Source organism: Propithecus coquereli, unplaced genomic scaffold, assembly GCF_000956105.1.
Source record: "Propithecus coquereli isolate 6110/MARCELLA unplaced genomic scaffold, Pcoq_1.0 Scaffold7, whole genome shotgun sequence".
Classification (NCBI taxonomy): Eukaryota; Metazoa; Chordata; class Mammalia; order Primates; family Indriidae; genus Propithecus; species Propithecus coquereli.
The window spans coordinates 5,504,382-5,523,692 of NW_012153062.1; the positions used below are offsets into that span (position 1 = coordinate 5,504,382).

Genomic DNA, 19,311 nt, shown 5'->3' on the forward strand with positions numbered 1-19,311 from the left:
TTATTCACCTAAAGACTAATCACTAAATGCTCGAGGTGATGGATACCCTAAATACCCTGACTTGATCATTACACGTTATATGCATGTACTAAATACCACGTGAGTATGTACAAACATTATATATCAATAATAAAAAGGAAAAAAGACTAATCACTAGTTGGAGGTGGCAGAGATTAATCTGGAATTTTACACTCGTTTAATACTTTTTGCTGGCCATTCCTAATCAGATAGTCATCCATTGACTGCACGTTGTGCATATTGGTGGTATGGGACACTTTTAGTAATTAAAAAATAATAAAACCTTTTTAGGAGCTATGTGACTTTGAAAAAGTTACTTAGCCTCTCTGTTTACAAAGTTTTAAAGTTGGGTAATAATACCTTCATTAGGTTGTTGTGAGAATTAAGAAATAATATATGGTCTATGGCCATACCACCCTGAACGTGCCTGATCTCGTCTGATCTCCGAAGCTAAGCAGGGTCGAGCCTGGTTAGTAATTTTAAAATACAAAATTTTTTTTAAAAAAGAAATAATATATGAAAGTGCTCACCATACAGGCATTTATCTTCCTATTAGCTGGTTCCATCAGAAAGATAAAGGAAATCTTAAAAGAAAAAAACTTCCCTGAACTATGTCATATTATGATTTTATCAGATGTGCTCCTGGGCAGTTTCTGCTCTCATATGTGAGATGGTGGTGGTAGACTATGCAGCAGCACATGACATCCTTCTGAGTATGGCTGGACCTGTGCCCAGGCCTGGTATTGGAAGTCAGTGCCCATTAAGAGATGAGAACTCTTGATTAACAAATCTGAATCCAAACCATATTCAGTATTCAAGTTCCAGCTCAGTATATTTTGTTCTGTTTAAACCACTACTTTGACTATATCTCCCAGAGATAAATAGTTCTGTATTTGGTATGTAAACCCTTAATTTCTTCTAGCACTAATGGTGATTGTTCATTACAGCATTTTGCATGTATATTGATGTTATTGGGCAAAATTTTCTCTCTTATCTCACTGGAACACACTCTAAAAATGGTGACTTTCAGAGTTTTTGACAACACAGTGAGAACTGCCTTTTACAATCCAGTTCATGGTTAAATATATATATATGTATATCTGTGTATCTGAAACACAGGTTTCATGAAAAGATATTAACCCTTATTATGTACTGTGTATTCTGATTTTTTTCTATCCTATTTTAATTTTTAAACATTTGGTATCATTAAGCACTGAGTCATACCCCACAGTTTGAAAAACATTGTTCAGAGAACTAATTCTTGTTTTTATGTAGGGTGCTTCGTAAGAGTAGGACAAAACTAAAGAAACTAGAAAACATTTGAGAAAAACTTGAAGGAATGGCATCATATTATAGGAAAACTATGAATGCTTAGTTAGAATGGGAGAGGCATGTTTTGTTTCTGCATAAAGAACTTTATAACAACCAGATCCCCAAATTGAGATGTGCTGCTTAAAGTCCCAACCTCATTGATGAGATTAAAGAAACTGAATAAGTCAGTCATTATTGAGAAAATTTACACCTTAGGGAGAGAGTTCAGTTAAATTTCTTAAAAGGTCTCTTTTAGTTGTAATTTTTTTTTTTTTTTTTGTGACCTCTGCCCACATACTTTGTTTCACTGTTTTTTTTTTTTTTTTTGAGACAGAGTCTCACTGTGTTGCCTGGGTTAGAGTGCCGTGGCATCATCTTAGCTCACAGCAACCTCAAACTCCTGGGCTCAAGCGATCCTCCTGCCTCAGCCTCCCGAGTAGCTGGGACTACAGGCATGCACCACCATGCCCAGCTAGTTTTTTCTGCATATTTTTAGTTGTCCAGTTAATTTCTTTGTATTTTTAGTAGAGACGGGGTCTCGCTCTTGCTCAGGCTGGTTTCGAACTCCTGAGCTCAAACAATCCGCCCGCCTCGGCCTCCCAGAGAGCTAGGATTACAGGCGTGTGTTTCACTGTTTTTTAAATGGGTGGGACTGTTTTGCTCAGTTCTTTGTTATAAGGGTGTTTGACCAGTTGGATCATGGTATTTTCAAAACTCTTATATTAATAAAACTCCAGATATGACACACTAAATTATGGTGATACTTATCTTCAGTGATATGTGTGTATGATAAGAATGAAAAGAGCAGAGAGCAAAAAAGTACAAAGTTAATGTTCAATGTACAGTAGATAACATGTAATTTATAAGATTAAAAATCAAGTTTGTGATAAAGTCAATGAATTTCTCATTTAATTATAACATTAGACTGTTCTATGATTTGTCCTGACATTTTTGCAGAATCTAAGATTAATTCAAGAAATGGTTTCAAGAAAGGAGTGAATACTCTGAAAATATTATTATCTTCCTGGATTGAGGAATTCATCCGGAAAGCTTAAGAATACGAATGAGCTGTCCTTCCAGCGGGAAATTTCTTAGAATTCTCCTGTGATTTAAGCCAAAGCATTTGTGATAGAATTGTTAACCTCTAGTTGGTTCTGCTGCCTCAATTTTAACTAATTTTTAAAAGAATATTAACTTATAATTCTGTCTAGAATGATTATCAACTGATTTTCATCTACTGACTTAAATTTGATTATAAATGTACTTTATAGAAAGAGACCTTAGAACTTGAATCCAAGTGGATTATTGTGGATAGCACATAAATAATTGTGGATTATAAATCTTAACATAAGTGGCTCTGTGCCCTTAAATTGATGAACTAGTCGCTTGTAATGATCTGTACTGAGATACAAGCAGTAAAGTACATGTATCAATTTTTTTCAATTTAGTCTCTATGGTTGCTATTAGGAAAGTGCTTTTACAATTCAGCAGCTGGCTTCTAGTTAATCATTTCTTTTTTCATTGATTGCAAAAAACACTGTGCCCTTGATTGTCTATAAGGCAGTGATTTCAAATTGCTAGTGTTGGCCCATTAGTGGTCATAAATCAGTTTAGTGAATCATGGAGCAGTATATTTTTTCTAATTAGTAAAATAGAAGCCTTTTGGGAGGATGAGAGGAGGATGAGGCATAAAAATGTACCTGTCGGGTACAATGTACACTACTCTGGTTACAGGGACACTAAAAGCCCTGACTTCTGCATTATACAATTCATCCATATAGCAAAAATACTTGTACCGCCTTAATATTTGGGGAAAAAAAAGAAGAAGCCATAAGAGTGCCTGGCATGTAGTGAGCATAAATACTGTTTTGTGAATTTTTTGGTCCCATTATATGTCTATAGACCCTTGCTTACTATATGAGTGTATGTCTCACTTTGGACCACTATCAAGTAAGTTTGAAATACACTGGCATAAGAGATATAAAGATGAATAAACTAATGGAATTTACAACATACTATAATGTTAGCATAGTTTTGTTTGTTTAAGAAAACACTGAAAACAGGTTATAAGTGTGTGCCTAAGTGTTAGGAAATGAGTTATGGACTATCCTTACACAAAGTTGTCTGTCCTGGTGGTTTTCAGACTTCAATTAGTACGTAGTGATTACTTGGGATGCTTGTTAAAGTTCTGGCTGCTCTTGGAGAGTGACTCAGCAGATCTAAGATTGGGCTCAGGATCTAAATTTTTAATAAAACAGCACAGGTGAATCTAATATAGGAGTTCTCTGGCCACCCTAATTCTCTAATCATTTGTTTGTCTTTGAGGAATGTAGCATAGTGGTTAATGTGAATTCTAGTCAGGTGGCCTGGGCTTGAATCCAAGTTCCTCTGTAAACATTATTCTTTAAAAAATGTTTTGTGGCCCAGCGCGGTGGCTCACACCTGTAATCCTAGCTCTCTGGGAGGCCGAGGCGGGCGGATTGTTTGAGCTCAGGAGTTTGAAACCAGCCTGAGCAAGAGCGAGACCCCGTCTCTACTAAAAATAAAAAGAAATTAAATGGACAACTAAAAATATATAGAAAAAATTAGCCGGGCATGGTGGCGCATGCCTGTAGTCCCAGCTACTCGGGAGGCTGAGGCAGGAGGATCGCTTGAGCCCAGGAATTTGAGGTTGCTGTGAGCTAGGCTGACGCCATGGCACTCACTCTAGCCCGGGCAACACAGTGAGACTCTTTCTCAAAAAAAAAAAAAAAAAAAAAAAAAATGTTTTGTTTCTTTATGAATGGTTTTATGTTCCAAAAGTTTATTTAAATTTTCATTGGTACAAAAACATTTTAAAAATAATCAGACTACTGCTCTAGGTCAAGAAAATTTGAAAAATAAGAGTAGGATAAAAACAGGTCTGTATTTATCTATGTTGAAGGAAACAAAAGCCTTGTAGAATTAAAATTTGGGTTTGTATGGTATTTCGTATTGATATCTTTTTTTTCCTGCTTATCAAACTAATACATTCTTGTTGTAGAAGTACATAGTGTATAGAGTTTAACAGTTTCAAAATGCATTCCTTTTGCAGCTTCGAGATTGTATCCAAAAGACCTTGAATGAGTGGAGTTCCCAAATTAGCCCAGATTTGGTCAGGGTAAGTAAAATGTGACTACAGAAATCATGCAGGTCAAAAGGGAAGTGAAGTAAGCAGGAAGTTAATTTCCTCAGTTTTGTGAGGGAAGTCAATTAGGCAATTAGTCATAAAACTCTCTGTGGCTAATGGGCTGAGATGGCAGTCTGATCCAGAAGGCTTAAGCATAAAATGGAAAATCTGGATTCAGTAGTCAACTCTTTAACTAGACAAAATACTAGGATTCTTGTGCTTAATTCCCACCACAGTTTCCTCACCATGAGTGTTTTATTCCAGTTTATTTTTGATCTAGTTGAAAGCAATCTACCAACGAAAACTGTTTGATAATCATTCTTCTACTAGACTAAAAATGATTATTAAACAGTTTTGGTTGGTAGATTGCCTTAGTAGACTATCACCCTAGCAATATAGTCACTAGACATTTTTCAAATGTCAGGTATTCATTATCCTCATAAATTATTCATTATAATGCATTGGGATGGCCTTTGCTTTTTTCTGTTGTACTCAGGAAAAAAAATGTTTTGGCTCAAAATGCTTATGATTACAAAACTAACCATACTATTATCATATGATCCAGCAATCATACTCCTTGGTATCTGCCCAAAGGAGCTAAAAATTTAATGTCCACACAAAAACCGGTACACAGATGTTTATAGCAGCTTTATTCATAATTGCTAAAATTTGGAAGCAACCAAGATGTCCTTTAGTGGATGAATAGATAGATAAACTGTGGTACCTCCAAACAATGAAATATTATTCAGTGCTGAAAAGAAATGAGCTATCAAACCATAAAAAGACATGGAGGAAATTTAAATGCATATTACTAAGTGAAAGAAGCCAATCTGAAAAGGCTATATACTGTGTGGTTCCAACTATTTGATATTTTGGAAAAAGAAAAACTATAGAGACAGTAAAAAGGTCAGTGGTTGCCAGGGCTTAGAAGGGAGAGAGGGAGGGATGAATAGGCAGAGCACAGGGGATTTTTATGGCACTGAAATTGCTATGTGTAATACTTGTGAAGCCTATCCAGACCTCAGGTAAAGAACCATATTGTCTTATGGGTTATCTGTTTCTATTTTTTTTCTTTACACAGCCTAACAGAACAGGTATGAGGGTTATCTGTTTCTAAAGGGCATTATGGATAATAGAAAATTTTATAATCAGAAACATTACTTCTATATTTACAGTAAATATTACATGTTTATTATAGGAGTTTCCAGATGTCTTGGAATGCACTGTATCTCATGCAGTGGAAAAGATAAATCCTGATGAAAGAGAAGAAATGAAAGTTTCTGGTAAAGTCCAGCCTTTACAATTCATTTTGTTATATAGTGGAAGTGATAGTGAGGTTTTATTAGGCATGGGAGTAAGCCTTTCTTTGCTCCTGGTAGTGCTTGACTCAGACACTAAGTGTGGAAAATGAACAGATTCTTTTTTAACATAATTTTATTGTCAACTCTTAAGAGGGAGTTACAGGAGTTCGATGCTGGCTACTTCAGTGGAGTCAGAATAGAACTCAAACTTGCTATTCTTCATGATGTTCTCATGTCATGTCATGTAATTTATGTGTCAGATTTCAGAGCAATAGAAAGATTAAGGTGGAGGAAATGGAAAGGGTAAAGGGAAGGTTTAGGAGCAATGTCTACCCAAAGCAAGCATAAGCCCTCCCTTTCTGGTGGGACTGGTAAGCAGTGACTGAGGTCACCTGGGAGTGTAGAAAGAAGTTTGGGCAACAAGTTGCAAGGAGAGAAAGGCAATACATATATAACTCCCATTCAGCATATGTAGTGCATGAGTACTACATTCCAGAAACTGTATTAGGCTCTAAGAATACAAAAATGAAAAGATGTACTGTTCCTGCCCTCACCTTACAGTCAGCATAGCATAGTCATTAAAAGCTTGAGCTTGACTAGATTGAAATTCCTGGGTGTGGTCTATTTGTCATTGCACTCGTGACATTTAATGTCTTGAAAGTTGTCATACAGCCAGTAAGTGGTTATACCAGGAATCCATCCAGGTATGCCTGACTCCAAAACCCATTTCTTTCTATTAATTTCATATTGCTGTTTGTGTTAGAAAGGAAGTAAAAGCAACATTCTTTCTGTGGTTGATTATAATTCATCGTAATGTAAATCCATCTTAGAGCTCTTAGAAATTGTCCTCAGTTCCTATAGGGCTTGAGATTTTTGACAGCTTTCAAAATTCTCTCCATATGAAGAGGTTTCTTCATTCCACGTATCCAAAAGTGCCTCATCTCAGAGAGAGCAGGCCATTTCAGAGGGTGCAAATTCATGGATGGAGGAATAGTGGTGGGGAGGGTTTTCAGAGTTTAATGGGAGCTAGGGTTGGAGCAAAGTGGTGAATACTGGCTCTCCTCTGGTAGGGGAGCCGTGATGGCTTTTCAGTAGGGGAGTAACATGAGGAAAGCAATGTTTTTTAGAAAGATTATCTAGCAATAGAAAGCGAGGGACACATACAAGAAACATTATACAAGAAAATGTATACATTATACAAGAAAATGTGTTGCATATGTTGAATGCCAGGTACTTTACATAAGGGTACACATAAGGGTATTTTATTAGCCCTATTTCTCTCAGTGCCCCTTTCTGATTTTTTCTTTCCTTGCTCTCCTACTACTCCATCTGTTTATCTATTGAGTAAATCTAGATTTTTGAACAGTGAGTTTACATGAAGTAAATATGTACATACAAAGTTGAGTTTAAATCAAGCCAAAGCCTCAATCTTGTAAATATAGAAAACTACTCAACATACCTGGTAACCAAAGAAATGTGAATTAATGTGGCCTTAGGTAGGCATATATTGTATCTACTAAATTAAAAAAAATTTTTTTTAAATAATAGCATCCTATAGTTGTTAGGAGAGAAATTCCTAACTGTTGGTGGTCTGATAAATTGGTACATATCTTTTATAAAGTAGAAGATAAGTAAAATATAACAACTTACACAAAAAAGCTATATCTTTTGAACCATAATCACATTTCTGACAATTCATCCTTGGGAAATGATTCAGTGTGAAGTTGAACAAAAAGTTACCAAAATGTTCGTTTTACCATTATGTGTGATAACAGAAAACTGGAACTACTACTGGAACATTTACTAACCTAAATGTTTAATAAGCAGGAACTCACTTAGTAAATTATATCCTATCAAAATTACAGAATAATGTTCAATCATTAAAAATGAGTATGTAAAATTATACATTAAAAACATAGAATACATTCAAGGCCACCCTTGAGTGAAAAAAACGGAATACACAAAAATCTAAACAGTAATTACCTTGGGTGATGAGACTGTTGTCAGTTCTTTTTGTTCTTTCTACTTTCATAGGTTTTCCTCATTTCTAGAGTAAGCACATGACTGTTATGATAAAAATTTTAAGATAACTAAATACACATAAATATATAAAAAATATTTATTACATAAAGATAAACCAAATAGAAGTAGAAACAATGTTATGCTCTGCTTCATATGACCAAAAACTGGAAACTAATGTCTAAAAATGAAAATGATTGTATTAGGAAGGTGAAATTGTGGATTTTTTTTTTTTAGTTTTCCTCTCATTATAGCCTTTTACTTTAGTCTTTGTATAGATTTTGGTTTATTGGAAAACGTACATAATATGCTCCATTAATGTTTAATTCATAAAAATATATATTTCAAGTAAATTTAAACCCCTATATTTATCTGACCTGCCTTCTAATAAATGGGAAATTAATATTTGCTTTTTGTTTTGACAAACATATTTGTTGGCAACTAGCATATAATTTAAAAATTACAATGGAAGGATATTTTTATGTTTTAAAATGAAAATTTTAAAAATCATGTGACTAGGAAAGGAAAAAATTCATTGAGGATTATCTGTCATCTTAGTCTTAGGGCAGTATTAATACTAACGTATAGTAAAATGTATACCCAAGTGTAGTAATCGATTTTGTCTTCTTCGTTAACCAGCAAAACTGTTCATTGTAGGATCAAACTCTTCATCATCAACTAGAAATGCGGTTGACATGGGTAAGCAAAAATTTAATTTTTTATCTTAATAGGGGGCTTTAAATTAGTGTAGGTATTTTTAGTTATAACTTCTGTTTAGGTCCAGGTAAAAAGAAAATGAGCTGATTCCAATTTTACCTTTTAAAGTTCTAGCCAAATTTCTTCTCTAGAATCATATTGACTTACGTAGGGTCATATTTTGATATATAAGAGGAATGTAGAAGATGTAACATAATTAAATGTTAACTGTCTTTAGGGATAGATGTTCTCCTTAATCATATTCTCAGCCCTTTTAATGCTATAGCAAAAACAATAGCAACAAAATCCAAGTATTTTATATCTATTTTCAACACTTGGTTAGGTTATTGTGGTATTACAGTTATTCAATCCTTTTTTTAAACATTCTTTGAGCATTTATAGGTGTTGAAAACTTAAATAATTGGTTCTTTAATATAATTGTAGAATAAACAATAATCATTTAAAATGAGCTCTTAAATTATTTTGTAGAAATTAAGAAATTTTCTACCTCCATAAATATAGATTAAGACCATTTTTCAGAGTCTCAGCCTTATTCTTTGCTATGACTACCAGTTATAGAATATTAGGTCAAAATTCTTGTGATCATCCATATGAGATACTAGTGAGCAAGTAGAACTGGAGAAGAAGAAAATTTTGTGAAGATAAGGAAGCTACCAAAAAATTCTTGGGTGTAGGAAACAAAAAGGAATCCTGTTCCCCAGAAAGAAGAGCCCGTAGTAGTTGTGAGCATCCTAGGAAGAAGGCAGGTCAGAGAAACCCACTTGATCTGCCCCTCAGAGCAAGTAGGTGGATGGGCAGTTACACATTTTCAAAAGCTGGAAATGTTCTAAATGAAAGGTAAATTAAGAAAGTATCTGTTATTTAGAAAACTAGTGAACAATATGGACAGAATTCAGTGGGATACTTTAAGGACATTAGAAATATTTGTTTTTTTGCACATTGACAACATGTGAATTAAAAAGAGAAGAGAAATATTTGTTTTTATTATGTAACAAACATCCTCTTTGTGTTTTCCTTCCCATCAGCCTGTTCAGTCCTTGGAGTAGCACAGCTGGATTCTGTGATCATTGCTTCACCTCCTATTGAAGATGGAGTTAATCTTTCCTTGGAGCATTTACGGCCTTACTGGGAAGAATTAGAAAACTTGGTTCAGAGCAAAAAGATTGTTGCTATAGGTACCTCCGATCTGGACAAAACACAGTTGGAGCAGCTCTATCAGTGGGCACAGGTAAAGGATGGCTAGATCATGAGCACTTGGGGAGGAGCCTGTCCTTTTCAGCTTTTGCTGCATATTGTTTGTTGAGTGTTCTGCACATAGTAGACACTCACCAGGGGGATGACTCTTCCAAATGTGAGAAGTTTTTGTTTTTTTGTGTGGGGGGGAGTTTTGAGGCAGGTTTTATCTAAATCATTAGGGTTTGGGTTTTTGTTTTTTTTTTTTCCACTTATGTCTAATTGAACTGAATATTAATCCCAGTTAAAATGAATGAGAGAAACACTAGGAAATGTGTGTTGAAGCATTTCCAGCCAACTAAATTAAGGCCATTTCCTTCAGTTTTACTTATGTGCTGAAAAATGTGTAGAAAAATACTACATTTTTCTTTAGATATTAATAGACTGTGGCTCTAATTTCCTAAGTAAAGGAATATTATATATAACAAATATTTTGCTAACTATTATTCAAAGATGTCTGAAACTCTCAGTTCATACAACTTGATATGGAGTGAGTGTCATAAATTAACTACTCCCACCCTCTGGTCTAATAACCTACCAAATTATTTGGGAAGTTACTTACTAGTATTTTACCTTTACTCTCTGTATTTTTCTTTATTCCTTTTCCTTCATCCTCAGCCTTCTCCTCTTTAGAGCTTTCAGAGCTTCTCATGGACAAAAAGACCCTAGAGAAAATGTTGCCCCTTCTCCCTTTGACTTGGTGATAGCTAGGCTAGAATGTAGCCAAGAAACTCCTAGAGAGACTTAGATGATTCAGAATGTATATATATAAATTAACTGTCCAGCTATTGGAAGTTATCAGTTCTTCTCTTTTAAAATTTGTCTGATTACTAGCCATATTTTATATTTTAATATTAAATGTACTTATATTTGATCCTCTACCTTTAAGACCTATTCCCTCTGTGGCTGAAACCATCAAACTTAGAATCATGTTTATTTACTAGGCAGATGTATTAGATTGTTAAATGGTTCATTTTATAAACTTTAAGAACTATAGAATGTGATTTTTCATGTATTCTAAAATTAAGTCCTTTTATTGCTTATTGCTTTCTACTTTCTATATTATACTTACTTTAGGAGAAATGTCATTATTTTATTTTTGCTTCTAGGTAAAACCAAATAGTAACCAAGTTAACCTTGCCTCCTGCTGTGTGATGCCACCTGATTTAACTGCATTTGCCAAACAATTTGACATACAGCTATTGACTCATAATGATCCAAAAGGTAAGAGTGGTGTTTTCATTATAGAGATTGATCATGAGCTTTTGTCTTACAAAAAGCTAGTTTTTGAAATTGACTTTTTAAGTGTATGCAGTGATAAATGTACGGTGTTATCTAGAATTATTCTTAATGGTTAGTTCAAAACGTTTATGCCTTTATTTTCAGAAAGCTTTATTTTATCTTTGTACCGAGGGGGGGAAAGCGAAAGGATCATTTCCTGAACAGCTTTTACATCTGTTGAGGTTCACAGATATTAAACTACAAAGAAAAGATCTGTTGAGACATTCTAAATAATAATATATATAATCTTGTCTAGTACAGCAAAGATGGGACCAAAGGGCCACTTAATTTTAAAGGATAAATATCTGGAAAAAGAGGCACATATAATTTAATTCAAAACATAAAAAGCATCTTAGGTTAGATAATTAATGAGGTATTTTTAATCATTACTATCAAGATACATGTTTAGTGTTAATGAGAAACATTATTTGATTAATGAGAATGGCTTGCCTGCTTTCTGTAGAATAATTTTTTATCAACATTTTACAAGTTAACTAGATAGGCTAGGAAGAAAATGTTTAAAATAACTTGTAAAGATAAATGTTTCAGAGAGCCTGTATATTTACTATTTTTGTTGTGAGGAAAGTCTTGTGAAAGTTTTAAGTCTCTATGACATTTTTATAGAGATTCTGTTTTAATAAATATTGGAGGAAATTATATTTTATAGATGATTCCTAGAGAAAAAACATTCAGTTTTTACTTCTATTTTTATGTCTAAAAATATGACATATTGGTGGTTTGATTCAATTTGCTCATTTTTAGAATGCTATTAATAACCTAGTAAGACTTTATACTATTTATTAGCAGTCTACTCCATTCTCATTTTTTAACTGTTTCATCAGAAGTGGAGGAAGCAGAGGAGGAATAGTTTTAATAATTATTATTCCTTCAATGCTATGCATCATGCCAAATACCTCAGAGATTATCTGTAATCCTCACAACAGCTGAAACTAGACATTTTATTGATGAGGAAATAAAGCCTGAGAGTTTAAAATTAGCCAAGGTCATCCAATTGACATGGGGCAAAGTTTGAATTGGACCTAGGTCCTGGATGATTCTCGAGCCTTTCCCACTATGCTGAACTATCTCTTTGATTTGAAACATTCGTATTTTAGTATTTCAGTCTCAAAACTTTATTTCCATTTAAATGATACCAGAATAAGATATAGTGACTTTTGCCTCCCCAGTAGAGTTTTGACTAAAATGACTAAAAAAGTCATTTTAGTGAAAATCTAACAAAGAATTGCTTTAATTTATTCTAAAATATAAGCCATTTAAATTTTACCTTTCCATATATTTGCAGTTATAATGTATCTGTTTACTTTGGGGGAGGCTCTTCTAATAGTAATTGTTAACAACAGCTGATGACCCCAGCCTGTATCCCCTTCTACTTCCAACTGAAAACACTCTATCCTTTTGCCAATAGGAAAGGAAGTAAGAAAAGACTAAGATTTCTACTATTTTGTTTCCATGTATCTAAATGTTGACATTTAGATTATGTGCTAATACATCATTGTTATGACAAAATATATTGCATATATGTATATGAGGAGAGAGATTTAATCCTTTTTGGTATGGTTTTGTATTACTGACATAATTTGATACTTGGTTGTCCTTTTAATTTTAATTCTAAACCTTTTGGTTAGAATTTATAGGCTGATCCTGCAGATACCATTAGTGAATCTTCAGATACTATAATGAAGCAATTCTTCATTTAATTTATTGTATTTACTGACTAAAGAATTAACATAGTTGAATTTTAAAAGTATGTAGTTAATGAATAGCAGAGTTCTCCAATTTTGTGTCCAATTTTTTATTTTTAAGCAACCAAATTGTAAAATATTTAACTCTACTTGTCATCTAAAATAGAATTTTGTTTATAAGTCCCATGAAGGTCTACTTCTATTCTGAAATTACCCTTATTCCTCAGATGGATTTATTTTCCATTACCCTTTGTCCTAGAAGTTGTAGTAACAGTTTAGCTACAGTTAATGTAAAATCGTAAAGTAGGTAATCCTGACTTTAGAACTTTTCTTTTTTATTTGCTTTACCCCTCCCCCCACTCCCATTAAATCTAATATGTATTATGCCTCATTCCCTCAGGGTCCTCTTCTCTGCTAGATAATCTGATAAATAAATCCATATTATTGTTACTTTTCCAAGGAGACATTTGCATTCTGTTTATGAAAACTAACATTTACTAGCTGTGTGACCTTGGGCAAGTTACCTAACCTCACTGCCTCAGTTTCTCCCTATAAAGGGAAATATTAGTAGCTATCTTACAGGGTTAACATGTAGATTAAATGAGTTAATACATGCAAAGTACTCAGAAAAGTGCTTAGCACGTAATAATAGCTAACATTTACTGAGGGTTTACTGTTAATGCTGTTTAGGTATCACAACAGTTCATTTGGGGGTGGTCAGGTCCTTTAGCACTCCCAAATCAGGCTGTGTAGATGGTCACGTAAGCCCTACCTATAGGTTGATTTTGACCCCAGTGGAATCTTTCCATATTAATTAATTCATTCAACAGTCATTTCAGCACCATGTGCCAGGCATTGTTCTGGGTATTAGAGATAAAGGACCAAATCAGACAAATGCCAACCCTCATGGAATTTATATTCTAATGGGAGGAGACAGACAATAAAATAAATGTTATATATGGTAAGTGGTAGTATACGCTATGCAGAAAAGTTGGCTGAGGGCCAAAAAGAACTTCCAGGTTAGGAGTTGTTTTATGTGGGACTGTCAGGGAGGCCTGTCTGCTAAGGTAATGTTAATCAGACACCTGCAAGAAGGAAGTGAGCCATGTGGCTATCTAGAAGCAGAGAGTTCAGGGAAGAGGGAGCAGCTGATTCAGAGGCCCCAAGGTGTGAATGTGCTTGAGGTTTTCACGATACAGCAAGGAGACCAGTGTGGCCGGAAAAGAGGTAGTGAGGAGGGGAGTGGTAGGATATGGCATCAGAATGGTGATAGAGGGTTGGATATAAACTTGGAATTCAAAAATAACAAGTTCATCAAAAAAAGTGCAAATTAAAAGATAGCCATTGGCAAAGATTTTTTAATGATTGCTGGTGCTCATGAGGATATGATAAGATTGGCACTCTCACATACCAACCTCTGGTAGAAGTGTAAAGTACAGCCTTTCTGGAAAGCAATTGGTAAGATACTGTGTGTCAAGCCTCAAGAATAGACTTGTACTCGGGACCTTCATTCCATAGCCAAGCATGCATTTTAAGGATGGTCATCATATCATTATCCTTATTAGCAAAATATTAGGAAAAATCTAAATGTTTTGACCAACAGTAAGGAAATGTATAAATTATGATATCTCTATTAATATAGTATTTGAGGAATTACTAAAAATGATGTTTTCACAGAATATTTAATTACGTGGGAAAATATTCACAATATTAAGTGGAAAAAATCAGTAAATTAGGCTGTAATTACAGTATGATTTCTAATTTTGTAGGATTGGGATATAAGACATATACAGATGTAATATATGGAAATATATATGGATATATAAGATATATATAGATATAAGATATGGAGATAAATATATACACAGAAAAAAAGTTGTAAAAGAAATACATGGCAGTGGAAATGGTATGTCGTCTCCAATTGATAGAATTTTGACTTTTTTTCCTTCTTTATGCTTTTCCTGTATTTTCGTGACTGTCCATTAGAATCACCTGGAGGTGTTCAGAAACTACAGATGTCTAGCAGCCTCCACTCACCAGAAGATAGGAATTAAATAGGCTGGAATGCAGGCGTAGATACTTTATTTAAAGACCTGCCTGAGAGCGTCTAATATTCTGGTTCAGATTCACAGCACACATGAAGTATATTTTATATTCAGTTTTGAGGTGTTTCTTTTGTTGTGTTAAATGGTTCCCTACATAGTAAAGTGATTTTGTTTCAGAATTTAACATTTTGCGGTTTTGTTTCTTGTTTGTTTTAGAACTGCTTTCTGAAGCAAGTTTCCAAGAAGCTCTTCAGGAAAGCATCCCTGACATTCAAGCACACGAGTGGGTGCCACTGTGGCTACTGAGATACTCGGTCATCGTGAAAAGTAGAGGAATTATCAAATCAAAAGGCTACATTTTACAAGCTAAAAGAAGGGGTTCTTAACTATGACTTAGGATCATAACTTGCTGACCTATATTTTCCTTGAATATAAGATAAAAATGAAATGTGTAAAAATCTAGTTACTGCCTGTAAATGGTGTCATTAAGGCAGATGCAGATATTCCGTTTTTTTTTTTTTGAGGCAGATGTTCTTTAGTTATATTTGACAGTATGTCATCTGTCAAGTTTTGAATACTTGCTTCCATATCAGTCCACTCACAGGAACCACTGTATTGTTTTCATTAAACTATTGTTTTCTAATTGAAATTGTCTATAAAGAAAATACTTGCAATATATTTTCCTTTATTTTTATGACTAATAGAAATCAAGAAATTTGTTGTTAGATATATTTTGGCCTAGGTATCAGGGTAATGTATATACATATTTTTTATTTCCCAAAAAATTCATTAATTGCTTCTTACTCTACAGAATAACTAAGCAATTTAATTACAATTTGTTAAACCTGAAATATAATACTGGAAGATATTTTTCCTGTCATCGATAAAATAATTATATCTCAGAGTAACTGGAGTAGCTAGAATTTACTCGTAGTGTAAATAAAATTCATTCTTCAATACATGAATGGAAACTTAAATCTTTTATATGTGTCCTTGCTTGTAGTTTAGCTATAATGATTTAACCATGTATTCTTGTGCTGTATTTTCTATTCTTATTACTTACAAAGACAAACCAAAGTAAATCTGAAAAGATGAGAAGCTTTAAAGTTACTGTTTGAGGGTTTTATAAAAGCAACTACTGTTACCTCCAGATTCTTTTAAATTCTCGATCTATCCTTAGTAAATTGCTACTCATTCAATAATATTCAGTAAGTATTGAGCACTTGCCATGTGCCTGGCATTATGGGCTCTGGAGAGAGGATGGGGCACAGAGCCAGGATTAAGAATCAGTTGAGTAAAATATGTGATTATTTATTTCCCATTAATTGATGAGGAGGAACTAAAAACAAGAAAAGGGGTTTTAAAAAAATCTTTAATTCAGGGCCAATATTGTCTGTTTAGACAACTTTGTTTGAGATATGGTCTTAACTATTTTAAAGCAGAACAATATAATCAAAACTTCTGCTCTAGAAGAGACTAGAGGTCATTTAGTATAATTCCTTATTAGTGTAAGAACCAGAAAATTGAAAATAAATAAAGCTGTGACCTTTGATACATACTATAGGTCTCCTTAATTCTATAAATTTGTAACTTGAAGAGTTTGAAAAGTTCTTTAAAAATCTCTTGTATCACGATATTTTTAAACCATGGGTCCATATAAAACTAATTTTGCTCAAGTTTTCTCAACTTAGGAAAAAGAACTATGATTCTATATTCAAAATAAATACAGTAGACCCTTTTCCTTAGTAAGATTTTGTGGTTTGCTGGTTGGATAATTTGATCATTGAAATTATAATGTGAAATCAGGTGATTTACCTCCTAAAACTTTTAGACATTGAGCTACTTAAGCCTTCTAGCTTTTTTTATGTAATGTTAGTAAATATATACAGTAAACTTTCAAATTTGGAAACTTACAACATTTTTTCATGTAACATAAATCTTTAAACTATTGTTCATTTTATTTTAAATCTATACAGTGAACTGTCCAAGATACCGTAAGTGGAAACTTTAATATCACATTTATTGCTTTTTAAAACCCTGGACTTACAAAAAAATGGATTGTTTGAAGGGTTATTTTGAAAGTGGGGGGGAAAAAAATCTTAATGTTGCTAATGTATCCAAACTTCAGCAGGAACTTTCTTGTGACCTTCCTCCCACCCCCAATTCTTGACAAAGAAGCAAGATTATAGATTGATTCATTTTGTGAAGGGGATCATGTATGAAACTTTTTAATGAATTTTTTTATTTCACCTCTGTACTCTGAATTTCTGTTATTGAATAACCTGTTTTAAAAAACTGATTTTTTAAGGCTTTATAATAAAGCTGATGTTCACATCTTTTTTCTTAAACTATCAGAATATAGTGAATACTTTTCAAATATTTAAGGACTTAATGTTTAAAAAGCCATAAAATAGTGGTAATACTACCAAATAATTGCTTAAAATTGAATGCTAAGTTATCAATAGTTTATATAACAGATATGCTTTCTGAGGAGATATGAATCCACTGACCCAAGGTAGAAAGAGTTTATATAATTGGGTTTTTTCCAGTAAATACAAAAAGAAGCTATAGCTTATTACATTTCTAAAATACATTGGAGCCTTACTTTAACACAGTGTACTGTAACTTGGAATTTGTTCTGAGTCTATCTTGAATTCTCATCCAAAAAAGTGTAGTCACCAGAAAGAACAAGATGTCTTATAAAATATATTCATGTGGTATAAATTCCAAAGACTATATTGTGCCCAGCACATTAATAGAGTATCCATTTAGGGATGACCATTGCCAGAACTTGAATCACAAACAATAGCTAATAATTTTTCAGTTCTCCGACAAGATCATTTGGACAGCTATGTGTAAAATGGAAAATAAAAAGTTATTCTATTTTGCACGAATGGTTGACACTTTATGAGAGCCAAGTAGTAATTAAAATTATGATCTTAATTTTCAGTGATAAAAGGTCTAAGGCTTATTTAATTATGTCTCTTTCTGTAAGATTTTCTTTCTAGATTTTTCACCCAGTATTTTCAATATTTTGGAATGTAAGTAATTGATATATTTAGGACATATTGGCCGACAGTTCATCTTTCTGCCAAATGTACATTTAGAGAAATGTGAAGCTGTTTTAATGAGGATTTAAACCATTTGTGTCATTTGTTTTCATAGTCAAATACACTAACTTATGATTCTGAACCTATTTTTTTCATCAGCTTTCTAATGTACCAGAACTTAAAACTGTCTTTTTCCTGTAAAGTTGGTAATGGGATATATCAGTTTTATTTTTGAAAAGTATGTAACATGACTTTCATTAATATTTTTATAGTTTTCAGAATCCATAATATACTTAGGAAGGGAAATGTTTTAATTAGATAATTCTACTTTTTTATGTGTCTGTAGTGGTATACTATAAAATAAAAGCAAAATATAAAGCATTAAATATAATAATTTTTAATTTTACCTATATTATGAACTTAAATAAAGTGTGAGTTGTATATTTTTAAATTGAGTTGTTTCAATAGTTGGAAGCATCCTCGAGCATTATATTGATTATGAACTATTTCAACTCAAACTGAGTATGATTTCAAAATAAATTAGTAACTTCTAAATACCCAAGCTGTAAAGCTATTTATGCATTCATTCATTCAACAGAGATTTATTGGATGCCTTCTATGTCCTAGGCACTGTGCAAAATGCTGCTGATAGACACAGATGAAAAATAATTCCTGTCTTCAAGAAGCATATAGTATATTTGGGGGAGAGAGGGAGATCTGTATATGAATAAGAGAAATAAAAGGCTGCATCTGTTAATGATGAAGTCGTGGAAAGGATTGGGGGCATGTGGAAGGAAGTGGGGCTGGGTAGCAGGGTAAGGACAAGAAAGGCTTCCCTGAAGAAACTAGCTCTAGAGTAGGGTCAGAGGACAAGATGCAGTGGGCATCCTGCACAGAGGCCCTTATTTGCCTTGTTTGTAAATATGCTCTTGTTGAATAATGAAGCATTTAATATGTAAACTTCAGAAATTCAATAAAAACACATTTAAAAGCTTATTTTTGTCAGGCAGAATGGAATGGCTTCTGTTGAGACAAGAGTAGGTAAGTTTGGAAAAGTCCCATTTTATAAAAGAGACTGAACTTGCCCAACTCCCCTAAATATTAAATATATCAGGATATGGCCGTATATAGTTCTGCTACCAGGGAAGTCAAACCTTTAATGTGTTTCCTCAGCAATGACTAAATGTGTAAAATGTCATACAAGATTTTGACATGTCTATTTGCCCATTACTTTAAGGTTCATGTTTTACAGTTAGCATTACTTATTTTGATTCAGCTCTTTTCCCAGTTTCTTTGCTCACTGTTGATTCTTGCATACTGCTCCATTTAAGTTCACTTCATGCTTAAGTATGTCCTTAGTAATTCTTTACCAAAGGGTTTTGGGTACAGTAAACTTTCTAGGTCCTGTTTGTGCACTCATGCGCGTGCTCTTTCCCTCTCTCTCTCTCTCTCTCTCTCTCTCTCTCTCTCTCTCTCTCTCTCTCT

The 19,311-nt window shown here is 33.5% G+C and overlaps 1 protein-coding gene across 1 annotated transcript in view; it reads left to right on the top strand.

The window, feature by feature from the left end:
• The window catches only part of GCLM (glutamate-cysteine ligase, modifier subunit), a 16,671-nt gene extending 1,308 nt beyond the window's left edge, over window positions 1-15,363 (top strand). The window contains exons 2-7 of the mRNA XM_012661048.1: window positions 4,403-4,468; window positions 5,676-5,760; window positions 8,437-8,496; window positions 9,540-9,742; window positions 10,857-10,971; window positions 14,993-15,363. Of these exons, the coding sequence (XP_012516502.1) occupies window positions 4,403-4,468; window positions 5,676-5,760; window positions 8,437-8,496; window positions 9,540-9,742; window positions 10,857-10,971; window positions 14,993-15,162 (699 nt within the window). The 3' untranslated portion in view covers window positions 15,163-15,363. The remainder of the gene's footprint in view (window positions 1-4,402; window positions 4,469-5,675; window positions 5,761-8,436; window positions 8,497-9,539; window positions 9,743-10,856; window positions 10,972-14,992) is intronic.
• The last annotated feature ends 3,948 nt before the right edge of the window (window positions 15,364-19,311 follow it).